The 21,471-nt window shown below is 37.0% G+C and overlaps 4 protein-coding genes and 1 long non-coding RNA gene across 9 annotated transcripts; 2 read left to right on the top strand and 3 right to left on the bottom strand.

Moving 5' to 3' along the window:
- On the bottom strand, positions 1,884 to 2,736 carry LOC18782033 (photosystem II repair protein PSB27-H1, chloroplastic). Its single transcript, XM_007215012.2, has one exon. It carries the CDS (start codon positions 2,596 to 2,598, stop codon positions 2,086 to 2,088), a length of 513 nt encoding a protein of 170 aa, XP_007215074.1. The 5' UTR covers positions 2,599 to 2,736; the 3' UTR covers positions 1,884 to 2,085.
- LOC18783068 (probable protein phosphatase 2C 52) lies at positions 7,559 to 13,278 on the top strand. 4 transcript variants are annotated; one of them, XM_020560973.1, is made up of 6 exons: positions 7,559 to 7,801; positions 10,202 to 10,696; positions 10,782 to 11,129; positions 11,208 to 11,325; positions 11,423 to 11,646; positions 12,583 to 13,278. In XM_020560973.1, the coding sequence occupies exons 2-6, from the start codon at positions 10,436 to 10,438 to the stop codon at positions 13,045 to 13,047; spliced, it is 1,416 nt and encodes a 471-aa protein (XP_020416562.1). In that variant the 5' UTR covers positions 7,559 to 7,801; positions 10,202 to 10,435; the 3' UTR covers positions 13,048 to 13,278. The 4 variants fall into 4 exon arrangements, with proteins under 4 accessions (XP_020416562.1, XP_007215329.1, XP_020416563.1 ...); XM_007215267.2 differs by lacking the exon at positions 7,559 to 7,801 and adding an exon at positions 8,188 to 8,552; XM_020560974.1 differs by lacking the exon at positions 7,559 to 7,801 and adding an exon at positions 8,997 to 9,543.
- On the top strand, positions 14,193 to 15,158 carry LOC18783884 (putative cell wall protein). The gene has a single exon (XM_007216359.2). It carries the CDS (start codon positions 14,489 to 14,491, stop codon positions 14,879 to 14,881), a length of 393 nt encoding a protein of 130 aa, XP_007216421.1. The 5' UTR covers positions 14,193 to 14,488; the 3' UTR covers positions 14,882 to 15,158.
- LOC109948317 lies at positions 15,718 to 17,437 on the bottom strand. Its single transcript, XR_002270959.1, has 2 exons — positions 17,031 to 17,437; positions 15,718 to 16,006 (listed from the first exon to the last, which is right to left on the bottom strand). It is a non-coding gene; the product is annotated as an uncharacterized LOC109948317 (long non-coding RNA).
- On the bottom strand, positions 17,758 to 21,064 carry LOC18784414 (mpv17-like protein). Of its 2 annotated transcripts, none has more exons than XM_020560971.1 (7): positions 20,388 to 21,064; positions 19,837 to 19,977; positions 19,628 to 19,741; positions 19,377 to 19,550; positions 18,648 to 18,763; positions 18,365 to 18,449; positions 17,758 to 18,220 (listed from the first exon to the last, which is right to left on the bottom strand). In XM_020560971.1, the coding sequence occupies exons 1-7, from the start codon at positions 20,814 to 20,816 to the stop codon at positions 18,212 to 18,214; spliced, it is 1,068 nt and encodes a 355-aa protein (XP_020416560.1). In that variant the 5' UTR covers positions 20,817 to 21,064; the 3' UTR covers positions 17,758 to 18,211. The 2 variants fall into 2 exon arrangements, with proteins under 2 accessions (XP_020416560.1, XP_007217251.1); XM_007217189.2 differs by having other exon boundaries at positions 17,758 to 18,217.

Below are 21,471 nucleotides of genomic sequence, written 5' to 3'. Positions count from 1 at the left end.
ATCCCACCGAAGTTTAGTCCTTTCCAAACATATCCCTCCCCCACTGGGGTCAAATACATAAAACCATTTAAGCATACCTTCCTAATTTTCCCTTAAATTCCCCAAGCTAGCTATGCAGTCCAAGTAATTGTCAAAGTTGGATAAAGTCCAAAATAGTCTAGTCCCACCCCTTTTAAGCATTTCTTAATTGTCAAATTTGTGAAATGAATATGTTCGGTGGAAAATAAAGATAGCATTTTGTTTTCCGGTGGCTAAGTTTAAACATGCCCATAGTTTTTGGAATGTATCAAATGGGTTTTTATATTTTGTAATTATGTGCATGGACTAACGAAACCGTTAGGCAACGTATGCAATGCGTGAAGCTGACTATATGCAGGCGGCCTCTAGTGTTTGATGAAGTAAAAATCTACGTAGAAGTCAATTAGGGTTTATCTAATCTAAATTTCTAGATTCACATGCACCATGGATCTGGTCCAGATTATTAGGTCTTTATCTTTAACTTCATCTGCCTGCTCTCTTAGTTCCGTGAAGCTAAAGGAAGCAAGAGTATCAACACTATTATATCCCTTGGGTACAAGGCATTGTTTGACTCTTAAGAAAGTTCTGACACGTGTTGCATTGTGGGTAAAATTAACTATTGAACAAATATTGGATCATGTCGATTAATTCTTTAGTGTGATCAAAATACAATTATGATATGTTTAACGGTTTCGATTCGTGCTGTTAATTAATTGAGACTCGGCTTAATGTGCATGGCCATGTTGAGTTTAGAATACAAAGACTAGAAGCTAAGCAAATTGTTAACAAGGAGAGACCACCAAACCTAATTACTTCCCTTAATTGACTAATCAACAGTCTCTTTGAGAGAGAGAGAGAGAGAGAGAGAGAGAGAGAGAGAGAACGTCACCAAATTGCTTGTGGTCGGGGATAGATAGCCCACGCCAGCAAGCAAATTGCTTCTTCACTATCACTACAATGTTCTCTTTAAGTGCAATTGCTAAAATCTACATGCCCTTTGAGTAAAACTATTGCTCTCAGTCTTTGTTAAGGCCCAATAGTTATACCCAATAAAGACCATCTTCATACTATTCATATATATATATATATATATTAACCGCCCATATGCAAGTAGGTATTGTTTAATTTGTGCACTTCACCTAACCATACACACCCTAAGAAATTTCTCTACCGCAACCACTATGCTTGAAGCTTTCCACCCCAAAGGTTGCGTCTAAATATTCGTTGACTTCTCTGTATGTCTTACCAAATATTTGCAACAGAATGGAGACATGTTCTTACAAGTTACGCCCTTTTGTTTGTCCAACAATAGAAGAAAAAAAAAAGGTGCAAATTGAATTGCATTTTGGGCCTTTCTGCTAAAGGTGCTGCACATTTTGAATGGATCGATACTAGCAATTAGCCCCAATAACTGGCCCCTTAAGATATAGTTAGAGATGGCCATGTATGTTGGCCTAATATGAGGCCGAAAACCGAACAATTTGCAAACCAAATTCACAACATACTGAACCGTTGTACTTGGACGGTGTGTGTGTGAAAAAACTTCTTCCTCTTCTTAAATTTGACAAAACCGTTGCTTTATTTATTTATTTATATAAATTTTATCGACCTCTTTTTTTGTTGAATCTTTCCAAGCCATGACATACAATGCACATAACTTTTCAGCGCAGTGAGATAGCAATGAGCTTTTTTTAGCTACGAAAGTTACATAAACTGAGCCATGTGTAACAGGCGGTTCAATTTGAGGTTAGCAATTGACAATTTATTAATTTTTTTAAAATGCAATTGACAATTCAGAATCTAAATATACTCACATATATATATATATATATATATATATAACAGTGTTAGTTGAGGATATGAATGTAGTAAATGTATCAAACAGGGTTTTCATGATGATAAAAACCCCCGGCATTAATCTCACTCTGTAACCTCATAATTAACAAACAAAATGTAAAAAAATGCAACAGTTCAAAATACTAATTATATTAATGATACCAAAAAAAAAAATGCTCCTCTCTCCATGATTACTGATCAATAATCTTTTTTTGTTTTTTGTTTTTGAATTTACCTGCCTCTTAATAAGGCCTTCTCTGCAGTTTCCACCTCTTCCAAAATCCTCGCCTTTCTCTTTGCCGGAAGTGGAGCTGTTGGTCCAAAACTAACATAATGCCCTGACACTGCATTGATTGCCGAATACATGTCTCTGAAAGAGGCCCTGCTAAGCAGAGTCTTCTCCCGCCTGTACTTAGCCACCCAAGAATTTGATGTCTCTCTGAGCTCAGCCACAGCAGAAGCCACATTGGGATCATTCCTGTCCATGTTAATGGTGTTTCTCACCTTGCTGATCACCTCCTCTGTTTCCTTAACGTACTCTTCGTCAGAAGCCGCAAATGCGGATGGTGTCAGTGGGAAAAGCCATGCTGGTGACGACAGAGTTGCTGCCGCCGCAGCCGCGAAAGATAAGAATTCGCGGCGGCGGGGTTGTGGAATTGTGGTTGTGGTGGTGGGTTTGGTGGCCTTGATTGGAGGGAGGGATTTGAGTTTAGAGGTGGGAGTTAGGAGCGTGGTTGAGGCCATGGTTTGGTAAGTTGGGGCAGTGGAGGGAGAGAGGATTGGGAGGAGAGAGAGTTTTGTGTTTGTAGGAGTAGCGCAGTAATTGGGTTTGTGCCACGTGTGCTTATCACCTTATCTTAGTTTCTGGTCCTATGGATGAGAGATGACCCAATGAGATCTTAGATATAGATCTTCTTGGGGTGCGTGTGTGTTCTTAATTAGGTTCAGGCTACTTGAAGCTTGCGAGGCCTTTGCCTGGCTGCATTTAAAACAGCAAAACTAAGGGCACAAAATTTTATGGAAGGACAACAATCCTGGTTTGGAGACTTGGGACCATGAAGATACTAAGAGCAGCTCCAGCGAGGGAGCCCAGCCCGAGGCGAGGGCAGAAAAAAAAAAAAAAGTCGCTCCAGCGTACAGCCCAGGCCCGGGGGTGGTGTGGGACCCACCAACTCGGGCCAGCCCGAAGGCGAGACCAGCCCGAGGTCCAACTCGCGTGTTGCTGACGTCAGCCTCGCGTCACGCTGACGTCAGCGCGCCAGGTCCAAGGTACGCTGCCACGTGTCACCTCCCCAGCCTTCCGATCTGCTTCTCCAAATTAATCCAACGGCTGAGGCTTTTTTGGGCAATAAAAATATGAAAAAAAATCGTAAATTTTTTTAAAAAATTCTAAAAAATTCTGATATTTTTTTTCTATAAATACCTATCAATACCCTTCACTTTCAACACCAATCCTCATACATTTCATTATACTTCTACTATTATTCACTCTTTACTCAACATTTTCCTCTATACCTTATTTCCATTTTCAACATTTAAGTAAATGTCTTTGTCCTTTTACTTTAATTTATTTTTATATTACTCCATTTACTTAAGTTTACAATGTAAATAAGGAAGTACCCCCCATTTGGATTCAAATAAAAATACTAGAAAATCAAATTCCCACCAAATCAAAATATGAAAAATCGGTTTTAGTGCAAAATACGATTTAGGCTAAAAATGATGGCTCATTAAGTCAATATATACTTCATATTAAAATCCCATAAAATCAAGTTTTCTTATTTGATGTGTAAGGAATAAAAGCCGCCAAAAATTATCTTGAGAAAATAATTATTCCGAAAAACCATTTTTCATACTTAGCCAATATTGCACCTCCGCTAAAAAAATTATGGGTCCGCCCGTGTCTATAAATACCAACCAATACTCTTCACTTTTAACACCAAATCCTAATTTTTTTTTAAATGAATACCAACCAATACAACTAATAAAATAAAATCTTATCCGATATGAATAGTATTGACACGTAGGAACCCAAAAATCTTATCCGAAAATATTATCCAAATTAATTATTTAAGTAAAAAAAAGTTGTGAAAAAACAAAAAAATGAATAGTAATTGCCCTTAGCCATGGCAATGGGTGGAAACTCAAAATACTATTTGCAAGGGCAACCACTATTCACGTGAATAGTGGCTGCCCTAACTCCCCCCTTGCCATGGCTAAGGGCAAATGGGTGGAGTTGCTCTAAAGAACAACCCAAAAGCAAGCTACAAAAGCTTTGGGCCTAAATGAACTTAAATGTCCTTTAGAAAAAAAGACCCCGGGCTATAAGCCTATATTGGTAATAAACTTGGGCCCAAACAGAATTTTAATCTTTGGGATACTTCATCATCCATGTAATGTTTCAATCCATTTTAATAAAGTTTTTTTTCTCGAAAAAATATAAGCGATAGTCTAAACTACAAAAGAAAGAGAAATTTCTCAGACACACTACCAATGTGCCATGATTCAAACATGAAACCACTGATTTGTAAATCATCGTTGGCATTCGTTTTAATAATTTGAGATTCCTGAGTTCTCTACCTTGTACGACCAAAAGGAGTTCTCTAACTTGTAAAATCCAAGTCGTAATTTCAGACCAAATCCAGATTCCTTTGTTTGAGCTGGTGGTCTGCCAACTCTGTCCATGCTGTCCTTGTTTATTCAGACTGTTATTGTAGCTTTGTTCAGGAACTTGGATGGTTAATATATTCAGCATATTAGCTTACACTTTTCTCCTATTACACAACATGATATTCAAATCCTTTGTTCTCATAGCTAGTCTGGTATGCCTCCCCATTGGCTTGTAAACTGTGCTTATTGTTCAGTTCATATGAAAAAATACACATTTATATTCAAATACAAGTTCTCCAAATCCAAATTCAAATTCATCCCTAAGGTCATGTTTAGTAACTAAGATTGAAGTGGATTATGAGGTATGATTGGAAATGATAAATATCTTTTATTGGCACTAGTGTCTCAGGTTTGTGTTGTGGCTCCCGAATCTTGAGTTCAAGGTGAATAAATTATCATATAAAAATGCACATAATATGATTACAGTAGAATTACCATGTATCCTATCCACATTCATTTTTTAGCATCAAACATGGTATTGGATTAAGCTAATCCAATTCTACTACTTATCCTACCCACCAAACGAGGCCTAAATCCCTCAGTCCAAGAAAAAGCTTTTTAGAGAACATGCATTGTACTCTCATAACGCAAAAAGGAAATTACAGCCCCTGTTTTGTTCCTCAAATGATTCATTTCACTGGCAGTGCTTGCCTAATTTTACTTTTCAACTTCATTTACAACTCAACCTCGGGTTTAGTTCCAATATTTTTTTTTATGCTATAGTTTGCATATCATATATGAACCCCACTCAGTTTTTATCTTTATTGTTTTAAAATATATTTGGGTGCAAAAAGGTTTTGGGGTACATACTTGTTACTTCATAAAGAAGCTAAGGGTAACATTTGTGCTCCCCCTTTTCATCATTCTATCTTGTACCCATCCATACATTTTAAAAGGAAGGTGTCCCCAACTTTTTGACTAAAAATACGAAGTAATCAATGTAAAATTCCATATAAAAATATATTTCTTTTTCATTTTTTTGTCATTAAATTCCATTTTGAAATCATAAAAAGAATAGAAAATAAACTAAAAAGAATCCGAGTGACGTGTGTGTAAATGAATTTAAGAGTGGTAATTACCAATTAGAGCATCAAATGAGAATTATTATAGTATTTTGTATGGTCATTCCATAAGGTTATGATCCTTAATCATGACCAAATAATCATTTGTCATTAAAAAAAAAATTATGTGTGGACAATAAAATTCAGTAGACAGGTAGAACATAACAAAGTTGAGATAAGGGCCTACATTTTTAGAATTGTTTTTAGGATATTTGTTGTAAAGATAAAGAGCAGCAGTAAAGCCATGACTTGAAAGTTTGTGGAAAGTATATATAAATAAATATATTTTAATTCTTTTTCTAATTCTGATAAATTATGAAACAACAGGAAGAAGGGAAAAGAAAATGAGGATTCAATTGCAATTTGGATTGATGCGTTGGATTTCCCAAATAAACAAATATAGCGAAAAGGCTAAAGGAAAGCATAAAAAGTTAGAACATATCCATGACTTTTTTTTTTTTTTTTTTTTAAAGGATGAAATTTCATCACGAAAACTCACTCAAAAGCGAGTGGCACACAAATACAATAATATAAGCAATCCAGTAAGAAAGCACAAATCTAATCCGTAATATTAGATAAACATGAGCAACATACTGTCCCAAATAATAATATCAACAGATAAACAAAACTAAAATTGGCAAAAACTAACCAAATTAAAAACAACACAACAACACAGCAGCAAAAACCCCAGAAAAACATAAACACCAACAAACTGCAAGCATAAACCAACAACCCTCAAAACAACCCCAAGGCAAAACAAACAGAACCATGAAACAGGAAGGAAGTCTTTTAATTTAAGAAAGTAAATTAAATTATAAACCAATATTCATTCAACATTTTCATCTAGGTTAATTTATTATTATAATTCATCAATATTATTTTCGTATTTTGGATACAGAAACAAATGTAAACCCATGTTGATCGGTCAATGCCTTCTGGATATAGATGATCAGAAAATAAAAAAATAAAAAGAAAACAAATCTTTTGGATTTAGAGACATGACCTGATTTTCAGAATAAAGATGGAGTGTGAATTCAGTCATGTCCCATGTGAATGTAACGTGTTCCTATCATTTATCAAAGAAAACAAAATTTTATGATAATTTTCTAAAATATGTGGAGGTACATTTTTGAAAAATATGCAGAGGTATTTGGGCAGAATTTGATGGAGAACTATGCATATATACGAATGATCATTACACAATTCTTTCTATGTACATAACTGATGTATGAAAATGTATATCAGCACATTTTGATATTATTTTTGTACAGAAAATGAAAAGAAATGAGAAAAAAAGGCCAATTACTTTTGAGCTGGGTTGCCCTTTATTCCTTTTTCAGTCCCACATGATCTAGGTCTAGAGCAGTTCCAGCTCTTCACAATTAAGTGGCACAAAATTTGGTTGGGTCACAGACTCACAAATCCAGAGAGTCTCTCTCTCACATTTCTCTTCAATGCTTGCCTTGCAACTTGCATATTGATACATGCAACTGCAAGGTTTGTATGGAATATGTTATATGAAAGTTTTACTCATTAATAAGGGTTGAATTCGAAACCTAAGCGAAGATTTTATGCGTGATAAAAGTTCATTTAATCAAATCTAAAATTAAGAACCGTAAATCAACACCATAAGTGGGTCACAAACGCACAATAATGGTTTAGGTACAATCATTTAAAAAAATTATGCTTATCCTATCTTCAACATCATATTGTGACAACTGCATAAGGAGTTTAAGTAATAGACAAGTTTGTTAGAAAGCCTAATCTCATGCCATGATTTGGGTTTAGGAGAACCCTAAAAAGCTTTCAAGTAATCTGTCAGACTGTCACCCTTTTAAAAGTTTTTAAGTTGGGTTGCTTTCATATTTTCCAATTTGCCCTTGCCTAGGCCCCTCTCTTTTTCCCTCCCTCCCATTTAAATCATACCATTGATCTTTATAAAAAGAGATAAAAATAAAGAGAAAATAAATAAAGGAAAAAGAAGGTCGACAGCAAAGCTAACACGGATGGGAGCAAGAGAGGTGAGGAGAGGAGAGGAGAGGAGAGTTGGCAAGTTGTCAACTTTTTGTTTACTTTGAGTTGAGGGCGGGACATTCAGCCACGTCACGTGTCCCGAGTTTGTGTCAGTTTGGCGTGCTTTTCTGGCTTTCAATTTCGAGCAGCACCAGTTTCTGGTTTCAAGTTTTCACACTCTTCTTCTTCACTTCAAAATAATGGTCAGTAAATCATGTAATTCTTTTTTTTACTGTTGGTAAATAGTGCATATGAGCCCGAATGACAATACAATACTATAGAAGGACGAGTTATTTTTGTAAATGTGGATTAGTTTAGTTAGTCAAAATAGTAAGTTCATTCTTTTGCATCAAAATTCGAATCATTCTCATTTTAAATTAAATTAATTTAAAGTAGTTTATATTATTTTTTATGTTTAAAAAATAACTTACTAACAAATCAAATACGCGTATGCGTAATTTATAACATTTGATAAATTATGTGATTACCTAAACGACCAATTTGTTGTGACACAACTCAGGAAACAATGAATATATGAAAGGGAAAGAAACATGTTCCTAAACTCATATCAGGACCTTTTCCAGTTGAAGTAACAAAGAGTGTAGAAATGTAATTTCGATCTTAGGTAGGAAAATGAGAAGAAAAGGAAAGAAAGGGAAAGAAAATGGGATAAGGATTGGACGCGCCATAAGTTGAATGTAATGAACAGTGTAAGTTGCATCATGAAACTGATTTTTCAATCATCATTTCAACCGGGAGGTGCACGGCTACTCCACAGTAACTGCTCTCTCTCTCTCTCTCTCTCTAGTTTCTACTCTGTCCTGCCCTGCTTTTGCAATTAATGCACCACCTTCCCTCCCCTCCACCATATTAATATCTCTCTTTCTGCTCTCTTCTGTTTCCTTCACTCTGATCCCAAAGCTCAAATCTTGCCATAGAAAATTGCAGAAGAAGGTAATGGATCCTATGTACTCAATGAACACTTCATACCCTTCTCTTAAAGTTTCTACTTTTGCTCCAATTTTTAGTGCTTTGTTTGTTACAGAACTAAGTTCTTTGATCAATGATGCTCTTCTTTGTTTGTGTTTTCTCTTTTTCTTTATCTATTGAACTCTTGGACTGTTGCACTCTTAATTTGAGTTGAACTTGCTAGTGATTTAGAGTTACAAACACAGAGCAATGAAAGATCTGGGTGTACAACTTCTCTATGTCTCCACACACTAATCTTTTACTTTATCTTTTGGGTTTGGAGCTCAATTGGGTAGCTGGGAAAACTCAGAAAGTGAGAGAGAGAGAGAGTTAAACATCCTAAATTTCATGTTTTCTGCTGCTTTTCTTTGTAAAGATTGAAAATTTCAGTTTAACTAGCCTGGTGTAGCAGGTTCAGTCAAGTTAATGTCTCTGTCTACTCAGGTCTCACTCAAAAAAGTTTTCAGATTTCTAGTTTAACTAAAATCATTCTCTTTTCCTGCATTTGCTAGCAACTTAACAGAAAATTTGATGATTGTTTGTTATTTGTTATTTACTTTTTGTTTGCTCTTTTTGATGATCCTGTAATATTTTAGAGATCTTTTCTGCTCAAAAGTTGTAGTCTTTCTTTGGCGTTTTCTCAGTAACCAAACATGGTTTAATCCTGTTTATGTTTTTTTTTTTCTTTGTATGATAAATACGTAATTTTTACATGATTATGTTTTTGACAAAAAAAAAAATCATTCCTTTCGTCTTTTTCCTGCTTTTCCGATTTGCTTTATCTCTTCTCGGATTTCTCTCTAGTGGGAAAGCAACAGTTTCGTACAAATTTCATTATTGCTTTTTACCCTCCGTCTCTCTCTCTCTCTCTCCGAAACAGTTCGTTGACCGAACTCTATGATCTGTTTTGTTACTGGGAAAGCGGATAAAAAAAAGAAAAGAAAAATATTCTACATAACATTCCAAGCTGTCAAGAGTATGTCTTTCTGGGTTTCTTAAGATTCCTGTACCGTGTCTTTGTGAGCAACCTTATCAAATTGGGTTTCTCTGAGTTTGTTTTGTTCGTGCTACTGGTTTCTAGTTAAGCTGAGGAGAAGGCAAGATTTTGGAAAGTCTCATTCTTGTTCTTGTTTTTGCATCTCGATGCACTACTTGTTGGGCTGTGTCTTTGGAAATTCCTTTCGCCGTAGTTTTGTTTTGTTTTGCTTTATTAAGAATTCACATGGGTTTTAGATGTATTTATTTTTCGTAAATTATTGAATGATGGTGGGTTCGGCATAGGAGGAAAAGACAATGAAAAATTCATGGTTAATCCCTTTGTTTTTTTGGGTCTGAATCTCTCAGTCACTGAATACAGGGCAGATTTTCTGTTTTTTTCTGTCTTCATTGGCTTCTATTTTGTAAGGTCTTTATGTGACTCAAATTGCTGAAAATCTTACCACTTGGTTTGTATCACCGTGAGTCCTCATGAAGGGCAAAGGATCAGGACAGCCTTTTTAAGTATATTCTATTCCGTGTTCACATGGAATTGTTTTTTTTAATGCATTTCAGTTTCTTTACATGCAGCCATTTTTGCATTCTGTGTAACCAGAAACTAAACAATTCATTAACTAATGTCTTCTCGTTTTCCTCAGCTGGTTTTGCTATCGAACCACGGAATACATTTGACCAAGATAAAATGACCTCATTTTTCTATATGGACTTGTAAAGTGGCTTGTGGTTTGATGTGTTGGAATCTTTGGTATTTGGATAGTCTATTGCTCGGTTGACCATTTGAGCAAACTCAGAATTTCATGTGAGATCTGTTTGGCTAAAGGAGGAATTTTATCCTTTACTACGTCAGATGTCTTCTTTGTGGAGCTGAGCAGATGGGGGCTTGCGTTTCGACTAGTAGTCGGAGTACTCGTAGTAGCAGGAGCAATGGAGAGACAGTTGCTCACTCATTCTTGGGGATTGGATTTTGTGGGCAAAAGAGAACGAAGAAGACGTTCTCAGACCATGTATATACTCTCCAGAATTTACACTCCATTCCCAACCGCATTTTTACTAATGGAAAGAGCCGAGCTTCTTGCATATTCACACAGCAGGGTCGCAAAGGCATAAACCAGGATGCTATGGTTGTGTGGGAAGTAAGTTTCTTCTGTACAGTGGGAATAATATTTGAACATGTTGGTAGGTTAATTTCTGAACTCTTGATTTTATTTTCATTTGAAGGATTTCATGTCAGAAGATGCGATATTTTGTGGCGTGTTTGACGGCCATGGTCCACATGGTCATCTTGTTGCACGCAAAGTGAGGGATGCATTGCCAGTAAAGCTGCTATCCTTCTTGCATTCTTATCAATCAAGGTTAAATGGGTCCAGTAAAACATGTTTCAAAGGGAACCTAAAGAGATCAGATGGTGGAGATTCTGAGAAGGATGCTTCAGCTGAGGAAAAATTAAATGTAACATGGAGAGAGGCTTTCCTGAAGTCATACAAGGCCATGGACAAGGAGCTGAGGTCCCATCCTAATTTGGATTGCTTCTGCAGTGGTAGCACTGCTGTCACTCTAGTCAAACAGGTATGGCAGCAAGCACCTTCTATGCTCTTCTTTATTTTCCATATAGTTTTCTTTGTTATTGATTGATCCTCTTTCCAGGGGTCAAATCTTTTCATGGGTTATATTGGGGATTCCCGAGCAATCCTGGGATCAAAGGACAGTAGTGATTCCATGGTGGCAATCCAATTAACTGTTGATTTAAAGCCTGATCTGCCAAGTATGAGTGATATTATTATCGTTTTTTCATCAATGTTTTGGCTGCCTGCTTGTTGTATGAACCTTACTTGGTTGATGATGCTTTGTAAATGTCATAGGGGAAGCTGAAAGAATTAAACGGTGCAAGGGTAGGGTATTTGCTTTGCAAGATGAGCCTGAAGTGTCTCGAGTATGGTTGCCGTTTGATGATGCCCCTGGGTTAGCAATGGCTCGAGCCTTCGGTGATTTCTGTTTAAAGGATTATGGAGTGATCTCTATACCAGAATTCTCACACCGGATACTTACTGAGAGAGATCAGTTCATCGTTCTTGCCTCAGATGGGGTAAAACTTTCAGCTCTGAAAACCTCGTTTTTTTATTAGCTGATCCTGTATGGACCGTGTCTTATAAACTGCAAAGTAAATTATGTAAAAAAGTAACATAATAATCATACAACAACGAGGAAAATCCGTTTGTTGCACAAGACAGCTTCCAGGAACCAACTATGAAGTGATCGAACCACAAACAATTTGGTCACATTATAATCTAATCACCAAACATGATAGTGGAATATACGATAGATCTCATGAGATGCAAATACCAGTAAGAAAGTCCAGAGCATTCGGATTCATAAAACATCAGCGACAAACAAGTGCTAAGATCAGGCATGATCTTGCTACTTGAATGTATATTTAATTGTTAAATGAGGGCTGCATTGTCTCCTATACCTTCCACATGAGCAGGCCATGAAAATGGGAAGTTTGCTCTGCTTATTAATGTCCTGTTTCTCTGTTGGTCCAATGGGAACTGTAAGCCCCTCAGAGTTATACAGAAACCCAGGCAAACAAGAGATAGCATGATTGACATTTAAATGACTGCTGCATAGCTAGTGGTGGCAATTGGCTATTGATATATTGAATCACTCAAATTTTTCCAGTCAGCTGTTTTTAACTCCGTTATTTTTTTAGGAGATAGTGATATATTTATGTTTTGTTGAATCCCTCCATTAAATTTTTTTTCCCTCTTTTCTTTTTATTATATTTGTGAAATGTCCATAAGAAGTAGAAGTGGGTCTTTTACATGCAAATTTGTTACATTCTTTCAGAGAATATGCTTTTCTTAGAGATGAATGGGTCTCTCTTTAGGGAGACTTTGATGGAGAACCCGAAAAATATTATAACGTATAACCTTGTTATGCCTTTACTTTTTGGCTCTGCGACTTGTAAGAAAGCATAAAGGGGCGTTAGATGTTAAAGAATTTGAACTTGTAAATGTTACAGGTTTGGGATGTCTTAAGCAATGAAGAGGTTGTTGAGATAGTGTCCTCATCCCCGAGCCGGGCATCAGCAGCAAGGATTGTGGTTGACTCAGCTGCCCGTGAATGGAAACTCAAATACCCGACTTCAAAGATGGATGACTGTGCAGTTGTTTGCTTGTTTTTGGATGGGAAAATGGACTCTGAATCTGATTACGAGGAACAAGGCTTTTCATCTGCAACACTTCAGAGCAATCACTCCGGAAATGCAGTTGAATCAGATGATGGCCAGAAGTCAGAGCCATCTCTGCAGAGGAATTTCACAGTAAGATCATCTGATGAAAGCGATACTTATGGACGACTACCGGTTGAGATTGAAGGGAATGAAGAAACAATGGCAGCTGAAGACCAGAACTGGTCAGGTTTGGAAGGTGTCACGCGTGTGAACTCCCTTGTTCAACTTCCAAGATTTTCAGAGGAAAGGCCTTAGATTTTGTGATTCAAGTATAAATGAAATGGGCTAGCGTTTGTTGTACTATGGGATATTTTTTTGCCTCTTTAAAATCCAAACGAAAGATGATCTTTCTGGATTGCCATTTCCTCAGCATTTTGTTGGAGGAACAAAAAAGTCAGGGAACAATTCTCTTCAGGTAACTGAGGCAATTTAGCTCTGTTTTTCTAAGTTTTATGTAAATTGTTTAGTCAAGCCCCAATTTAGTCACACCCGACGGTTTACCAAGTTGAATAATCTACTAAAGCTGTTGCTGCATAGAACAAGATACGCATCCTGAATGAAGCTATATAATTGTAGGTTAGACAAAACAATTTTCAGACAACGTGAAGTTAATCGTGAACAAGAGTTAGCTAGAACTATATTAGGGAGGCTAGAAGGAGGGGTTATAAAGAAGGGGTTTTTAATATAAAGTTATTATTGGACGATCCAGTTGCAAAGTTATTATTGGACTGCTTGATTGAAACCCCTCATTGAAGCTGCCAAACTATATCCAGCGGTATTCGGTGGGCTGAAGATGGATAATTGGTAAAGGAAAACTACCGGTGCCAGAAACACATTTTTTTCCTCTCTCTAAATGGATGGCTTTAACTCTGTGGATTTAAGTGGTAAGAAAAACAAAAAACAAAAAAAAGAAGAAAGAACGAGAGCCAATAAAATGGCAGGTGAACAATAAGTCAGTGGAAATTGGAATGTGGAACCCATATTAAATAACTTGTCAGGGTGGCGAAATCCAAACCAGAAAAAAGTACTTGCGCAAAATATGGAATGAAGCCATAAATTTGAGAATCTACATTGCAGGCACCTTTATAGCTGGAAGTACACTTCTTTTAAAGTTGGCAGCAGTAAAATAATTAGCATTCACGATAAGATCTTCTCCACAAGAGCTCAGGTGACCAAATAGTAAAGAAGATGAAGGCCCAGAAAAAAACCAGAAATTAATAGTAAACTACTTTCATTCACATTCACAGAGGAATGTGATGACAGAGCCGCACATCGAACAAACCAGTAGAGCATATAATGCCTGCATTAACGGCCGCAAGAGTTGCTGGTGCATATAGGTAGATTTTAATAGCTATGAAGTACACGCCAAGACAAGACCCCACTGTCTTTTTTGTCCTTCAAGTGCATCAAAATTATCGAACTAGAAGAAACCCAACTCATCACTCTCTTTTTTTTCTTGACCCGTCTCTCTCCATGCACGTATGCATTTAGATATCTCTTCTCTGTCTATCCATGGCTTCTAGAGGGGCACAGTCTCTTAACTCACCGCCAAATATTCACCCAACTTGCTAAAAATCCTCAACTATAAGAAGAGCCCTTCTTTTCCTACATTCTCCATCACCAAACCAACTTCAGCAAGAGCTATCTTCTCCTCTCTTACTCTCTCTCTCTCTGTTTGTGTAACATTTCTCTGATAATGGCTGACAAAACCCGTACTTCATTTCTGCCTCTCATCTCCATTCTTGTTGTCCTTCTTGCAATAACAGGGCAAGCAGTTGCAGGACGAAGTGTCCCAACCAAAGATGACAAGAAACAACCTGAGTGGTTTATTGGCCATGATGGCAGCTATCTCATTCCAGGCCTTGGGCGTGTGTTAATCCCACCACGGCATAATGTTGTACCTCAGACTCCATTCCCCAACAACGGCAGGACTGGCAGCACCGGTGGAAGTGGAAGTGGACAAACGCCAAGTACTGGTCATGACTATGTTCCCGGTGGCGACGATACATTCGTCCCAAACCCGGGTTATGAGGTTCCAATCCCAGGCAATGGTGCTGGGAATACCCAACCAACCCCCACCAGTCCCTGAATTTGTTTGAGCATGAGGAGCTTTGAATAAGTATGCTAGATCATGATCTGTATCATTCAACTAGCTAGTGTGCTAGATTTATGTGTTTCTGTTCTTCTGTGTTTGGTTTTGTTTGGGTTAAGAGAGCTAGATGGGTGCGTATCTCACTTGGCATTGCAGTGAGAGACCAGGGCGGTGCTTTCTGGCTTTGAAATAAAGCAGCATTTGTTAAAGTGCTTTCGTTGTTTAATTAGAATTAGTGAATTATCAGTAGCAGTTATTTCAGTTCTTGCTTTTCTGTGCACTCTTTAGCCATGTTTTGTGTGTGCTCTGCATCTGCATCTTCATTTTCATTTTACATAGCATGTGTCAGGAGTAGACATATAAACATAAGGAAAATGCTAGGCTTATTATATTTTTCATACCTCATTGTGTACTACCTCTCTAATAGAAGTGGGCCCCATTGTATTGGTAGGCTCCACCTCTATTAGAGAAGTGGTACACAATGTGGTATAAAAATGTGATAAGCCTAGCATTACCCTAAACATAAAAGGCTAGACAAATACTTTGTTGTAGGCAAATATTTTTATGAGGTGGACCTAAGAGAAGAAGCGATTAGACTTAATCTTAAAACAAAAATGACATTAATTCGAATGGACTGTTTGATTGATTTGAAGTCAGATATTTGTCTATTAATTTGTCGGGAATTACAATGCGATTAGTCGATACCAAGGTTTCTCAACAAAGTCAAAGCTTGCAAAATTTCATCAAATTAATTCATGGATGGTTAGGTGTGCCATCAATGAAGATTATATACCAATATGGCATGAAAACAATTGACAAACACCATCCTGATCTGAAGAAGAAAAAGAAAGGCATAACCCATCAACCAAGTTCATATATGAATAGTACATGATACCAATTCGTAGAGATTAACATTCATATGACACTGATATGATCCACTTCAACATGTATATGTATGTTCCCAGAATTACAGGCCATAAAAAGCAATTGTTTCTAAATCACATTTGATCAAAAGAGGGCACATGATTTTTCAATACCAAGAAAACGTCACGAATTTGAGATCGCAGAATCTGAATCTGACCAAGTCAATGCCCGGTTAGGCCTTCAAGCTTGCACTTGTACCTGTCACATAATCCCAGATTTGTCATTAAAGAAAAGAGCCGCAAAGACATGAACAACTTGTAGACACTGGTCAATACTCATGCCCTCTCCAGAATGAATCACCTCAAGATGTCTAAAATATTATGAACTCCTAAACTGAAACCTTCAGATGCTTTAAGTTAGCACCAAAAGCAATGTTCATTTTACTGATTTCACGCTACGAATTTTCGACAACATTCTACTGAAAATTCAGAAGCAAAACAAACACCAGCTAAGATATAGCAATAATCCAATTGACAGAAAACATTGATTAATTTTTTGGTTGCAATTTTCTGGAAGTTAATTGTAATCCTAGCAATGTAATGAGGGAAGTGACCAGTAGAAAGAACTGATCTATAGGGCCAGCTCCTCTTTTTGAATAGTTCACATGAATCTATCAATCTGAATTTCTTTGTCTTCAGGAAATCTAAGAACTGTCAATTTCAATATTTACTTGGATTGCTAGCAACATGTGCATAAACTCACTACATCTACCCACAATGAAAGGAAAGAGAGGAAGCTGATTGGCACAAATAGGCCTAGTACTTTTCCTAGAATAAATACCACCACCAACCACAGAATTTTCACATTGAACATGCCATGAATTCAACTACCCAGATGAGAACAAAATGCAATTTCACTGTACACAAATTCAGTTTAGGGTGGGCTAACCTTCATTGTCCCATGCATTCAATTCAAGGACCTACTCATTCCTCTACAGAAATCTAAAACAATAATATTCCATTGAAATACAAATTCGTAATACACAAAGAGCCTAATCCATATATTCATATACATGTAGCATAATTAAGCTATGTATAAGCTTCTCACTCAATTGATTATCAGAAAAAATTTCAAACCCAAATCAAGGAAAAAACTGATTGGACCCGCAAAAATCAACAAAGAACAAAGTGAACCCATTACATCAATTGCATTATAATAAATAAATAAAATAAAAAATAAAAAACCATCAAGGAAATGGAGAAGAGGGAGGTGGAGGGTCAACCTGATTGAAAAGAATCTCGGTCTCTAGAGTGTAAAGGAATCGGATGTGGTGCCGAGTACAATCTTGAAGATGATGAAGCAGAGGAACGCAAAGAAGATCGAGAGGAAAACGTAATCCACGAAGACGAAGAACTCGGTTGAGCCATGGTTCCTCTTCTTTTTCTGCTTCACGATGTTGTTGCCATTTGACTCTTGCTGCACTTCTTCCACTTTCGCCATTGTTGTTTGAAGCCCAGTTGCAGGTGGTTTTGGATCTAAAGGGGGTTCCAGGATCCAGGTGCAACAGATATTTCAGATCTGGGGCTCGTTGTGTAGTTTCCTGAAATTTCCAGCCTGAGGACGTTTTTTTTTTTGGTCGAACAGCCTGAGGACGTTGGACGTTGGTTGTTGGTTGTTGGTTGTTGAATCCCGCGCGCTTTGGAATTGTTCTGAGGTCACGTGCCGTACATGTGATATGCAACAAAGTAAAGGGCCTTTTTTAAAAATTATGACTAAGTATGTGGGCTTTCAAGGATTATATACACATTGGGCTTTTTGAAAAATTAAAAAATGTCCTTTTTTTGTTTTAATAAAATATATAGGGGTATGGACAATGGATTGAACCAAACTGGAGTGCACTTCGGCGAAGCAATGTTGTCGTCCTGGTCAATTGGGCTAATTCACGTATATAGGAGAAAATCCAATTTAAAAACTCATTATAAAACAAAGCCATATATTTGCTACATCAGAACAAACAAAGGTGGCTCCAAATGATTTTGACTTATATCATACTTCAAACAAGATTAGATCAAGTAGTTACAAAGCTGTATCAAGTACAAGTATACAGTCTCTACAAAGCTGAAACAAGAGTTGCAGCAGCTATTCCGATAATTATACACAACTAAAACCATCCTGAAGATCGTATTCAATTTGAGAATAAATATAGAACACATACGATGCTAGAATTCTTTGTAACGTATACGTTTGGTCAGGGCAACCAAGAAATTCCCGCCTTCAATTAGAAGCTTACTTAACTCATTCCGCTTCCGATTAGATGGTGGTCTGCACAGCCAATGAATGATTATCTTCCCTTTCGACACGTATCTATTGAGTGTTTGGCTTCAAAAAACTTATAGAGCAGAAATGGTGGTTACAGTGTTGAAGGTAGAAAACTGCCTCTCAGTACCATGTTTTCCAAATAATTTAGTCCTGCTTACAAAATAACAGAATTACGAATTTATTAGCTTTATTTACTTTTCGTTGGACCCAAAATTCAGCGGGTTACCCTTAGGCATCTTGGAACATGTATTGAAGTTCTCAAATAGGCTCTACGGTAACGGTGCTAACATGGCATACCTTAGGAGAACTGCTTGACGAAGATGCAGAATCTGCTCCAGATGATGCCTCAGATATACTGGACTCTGACTTCTCATTTGAATAACTATACAGAGAAAATTTCCAACAGTGATAGAAGATTAAGACACCTCTAGATTAATACTTTGCAACCTTACCATGTGTAATAAGCATCTAAAAAGATAAGAACAAAAAGGAGGCATTAAAAATATGACAGTTTACTCTACCAGGGGAGGGGTACACAGAAATTCTTGCCATATAAAAGAAACTAAGATCAGAGGCATACGTTGAGAGAATAGTAACCCAAATAAGCTCTACGCAGTCCACCCAAAGAAGCCTTTGTTCAACAGGGATCAGCCCATAGGTAACCAGATGAGCAAATGGCCAGAGTTTCCATCCTGCCTGTCATGCCAGTCACAGATATAAATAGTTTAAAATTTAAAATACACCAACTAACCTATATTGGCTAAAAACTTAAACTGTAACAAGCATTTGGATCAAATATCAGAATTATAAGAATTGCTACTATGATTTTAATTGCTAGCCTCCTAATCTACATTATAATCTGAAAAATGATATTCACTTTTTTCATTTCCCCCCTTGATCCTCATATATGCTTTTTCAGGTATCATGTTAAGCTCTGCTGGTATGACCGTATGAGTATAACTGAAAGAAACAACTACAACTTTCAGTAGGCCACATTAGCTCAAACTTCAAACCTCCTTTTCTGTTAGTTACATTTCTGTACTTTACTGGCATATTGAAGTTCTGTATGCCTGTTACTGTTATATTTATTAATAAACTCAGCAGCATAGAAACAAAACAAGCTATGATAACTGGGTTTGAATCAGATATAAGGTCAACAATAACAAAACCTCAACTCTTTTTACAGAAATCCAACTCTATCTGATTCAAAAGACACTCTTGTAATCCAGTCAGAATAATAAAAATTAAATAACAAAAACAATAAAAAGACAGTTAAAACTGATAATAAAGATTTAGAAGAGTTTCTTACTGTCAGCATAGGCCGAAATGTAGCCTTCAGTTCATCAAAAATCTTGGTTGGGGACTCTAAACGCAAGAACCCCAAAACCACAAAATAGATGCTGTTCCAAATTGCCGCCCACACTGTTTGGTCAAAGGCTATTTTAGCAGGGACCACCCACCAATCCTCCAAAGGAAAAAGAGCCTGGAAACCGTAGTCAATATTTCAGCCATTCATAGAAATCAGTCAGACAAGCCAGAGATAAGCACCAGAATCATCACCTCACAAAATTGATAGTAATAATGAGAAAGGGATCCATGGAAAGTAAACCCAACAAGGCCTGATCTGAACATGCGTTTCCGGTCAAATTCAAGAAGAGGCTTCCCTTCATAACACTGCATATACAATGGGAACAACTTAGAAACACCAAATAGAAGTCATGACTGAGGTGAGATGAACTTTATCTAATGTAGTTGGAAGATAGACCTACCTGGGCAATCCAATCTCCTAGAGTATAGACAACCCCACTTATCATCATTTTGGCTAAAACAGGATTTGCTTTGAGAGCTTGTTCATATGCAATCCAATTATGTTCAGGTACATATCTTAGTATCTCATAAAGGGTCCACCCCTGAAAAATGTCTCAAAAATTAGCTTTGACATGCAAAATATTCTCATTCAATAAGGAGGAAAGAACTCAGTTTTGGTTCAGCTCATCATTCTACTAAAAGAAGTTCCAAATCAAGCAGAAACTTAACCGAGTATAGGTTAAGTATTATTATTAATGATCAACTAATTCCAGAAAGAAAGATGAGAACTTCAAGCTAATCATCAACAAATAAAGACATACCCATCTCAAAGCTCAAAGTACAAAAGCAAAGTAAACTTGGCCGAGTATAGCTTAGACATAAATTCTGCAGCTTTTTGCATATAAGCATCAAAACCCATGAAATCAGACGTACAGAACCACTACCATAATTTTTTTAAAAAAAAATCGTAATAAACAAAGAACAGAAACTAATATATTATGAGATCACGTACATGCCAATAATCATGGTCAATCGTGAGCAACTTAGAGACCGCAAAGGTCCCAAATCCCAGAACAATTAAGGCATTAATAGCTCTACTGGTCAGCTTATCCAAATCATCCCCCTCTCCTCTGCCTTCAGAATAAGCCGATGATGACGAAACAGCCTCAAATTCTTCAGACCCATTAACCAATAAGCTGCTATCTTGGTCCTCTGCATGTTTTTCCTTCAATGGAACCACCTCTCTGTCCTCTGTGACCGACCCAACAGTCGAGTTTCGTTTTCTCCGGGTCGAGAAGCCCAATAGCCTTGATGGGTCGGGCTTGCTGAAGGTTTGCGTACAGAAGAGTGAAAGAAAGTTGGGTTTCTGAGATTGAGCAGCGAAAGAGGAGCTTGCGGGTGAAGGGAGCTTATGAGCGGCGATTATGTTAAGAGTAGCCATTTGGGGGTTAACAGAGATCAGAGGAATTGAGAAATTGAGAAATTCAATATAAATAACGACCAAATATTACGTGGGAATTGACATGGGCTGCGCTGAAATATTAGATCCTTTGAATTAAACAAATGAATCTCGATTTTCCATGGAAGAGAGAAAACGATCGTGCTCGCCTTCTTCACCATACATCGTTCATGCTTCTACAGTTGTGCCACCGAAACTGTGTGTGTTTGTTTTTCGGCTGTGTTTGACTCTTTATTTTCTTATTCAAAGTTTTGCCCAAATGAATTGTTAATCATTATCATTAAAAAAAAATTATTAAACTGTCACAATCTTCGGATTTAGATTATTTTTTTATTAAGTTTGTTAAATTATAATTTAATTTAGTATTTTCTTTAGTTACTGTATTAATTTAATGCAGACATATGTACAAGGTTAGCAAAAACATCCTAAACGAATAACTTATTTTACGAGTTAGCTAGCACTTTCTAGCTAGCTAGTTAGAAACAAGACACTACAAAATTCATGGAAAGCGGCTGCAATCCTCAGGGCCCAAATTTGGTTGAGATCATATATGGAAACGGTGATGTGTTGGCTGGTATGCACCTATGACTGTCTCTCATCACTTTCTGAAGACATTGCCTGGCAAAAGTACTCTCGC

The sequence above is a fragment of the Prunus persica genome, chromosome G3 (assembly GCF_000346465.2).
Source record: "Prunus persica cultivar Lovell chromosome G3, Prunus_persica_NCBIv2, whole genome shotgun sequence".
In the NCBI taxonomy this organism is placed as follows: Eukaryota; Viridiplantae; Streptophyta; class Magnoliopsida; order Rosales; family Rosaceae; genus Prunus; species Prunus persica.
The sequence above is the reverse complement of the archived record's forward strand: the minus strand, read 5'-3'. Positions and strand labels throughout refer to the sequence as shown.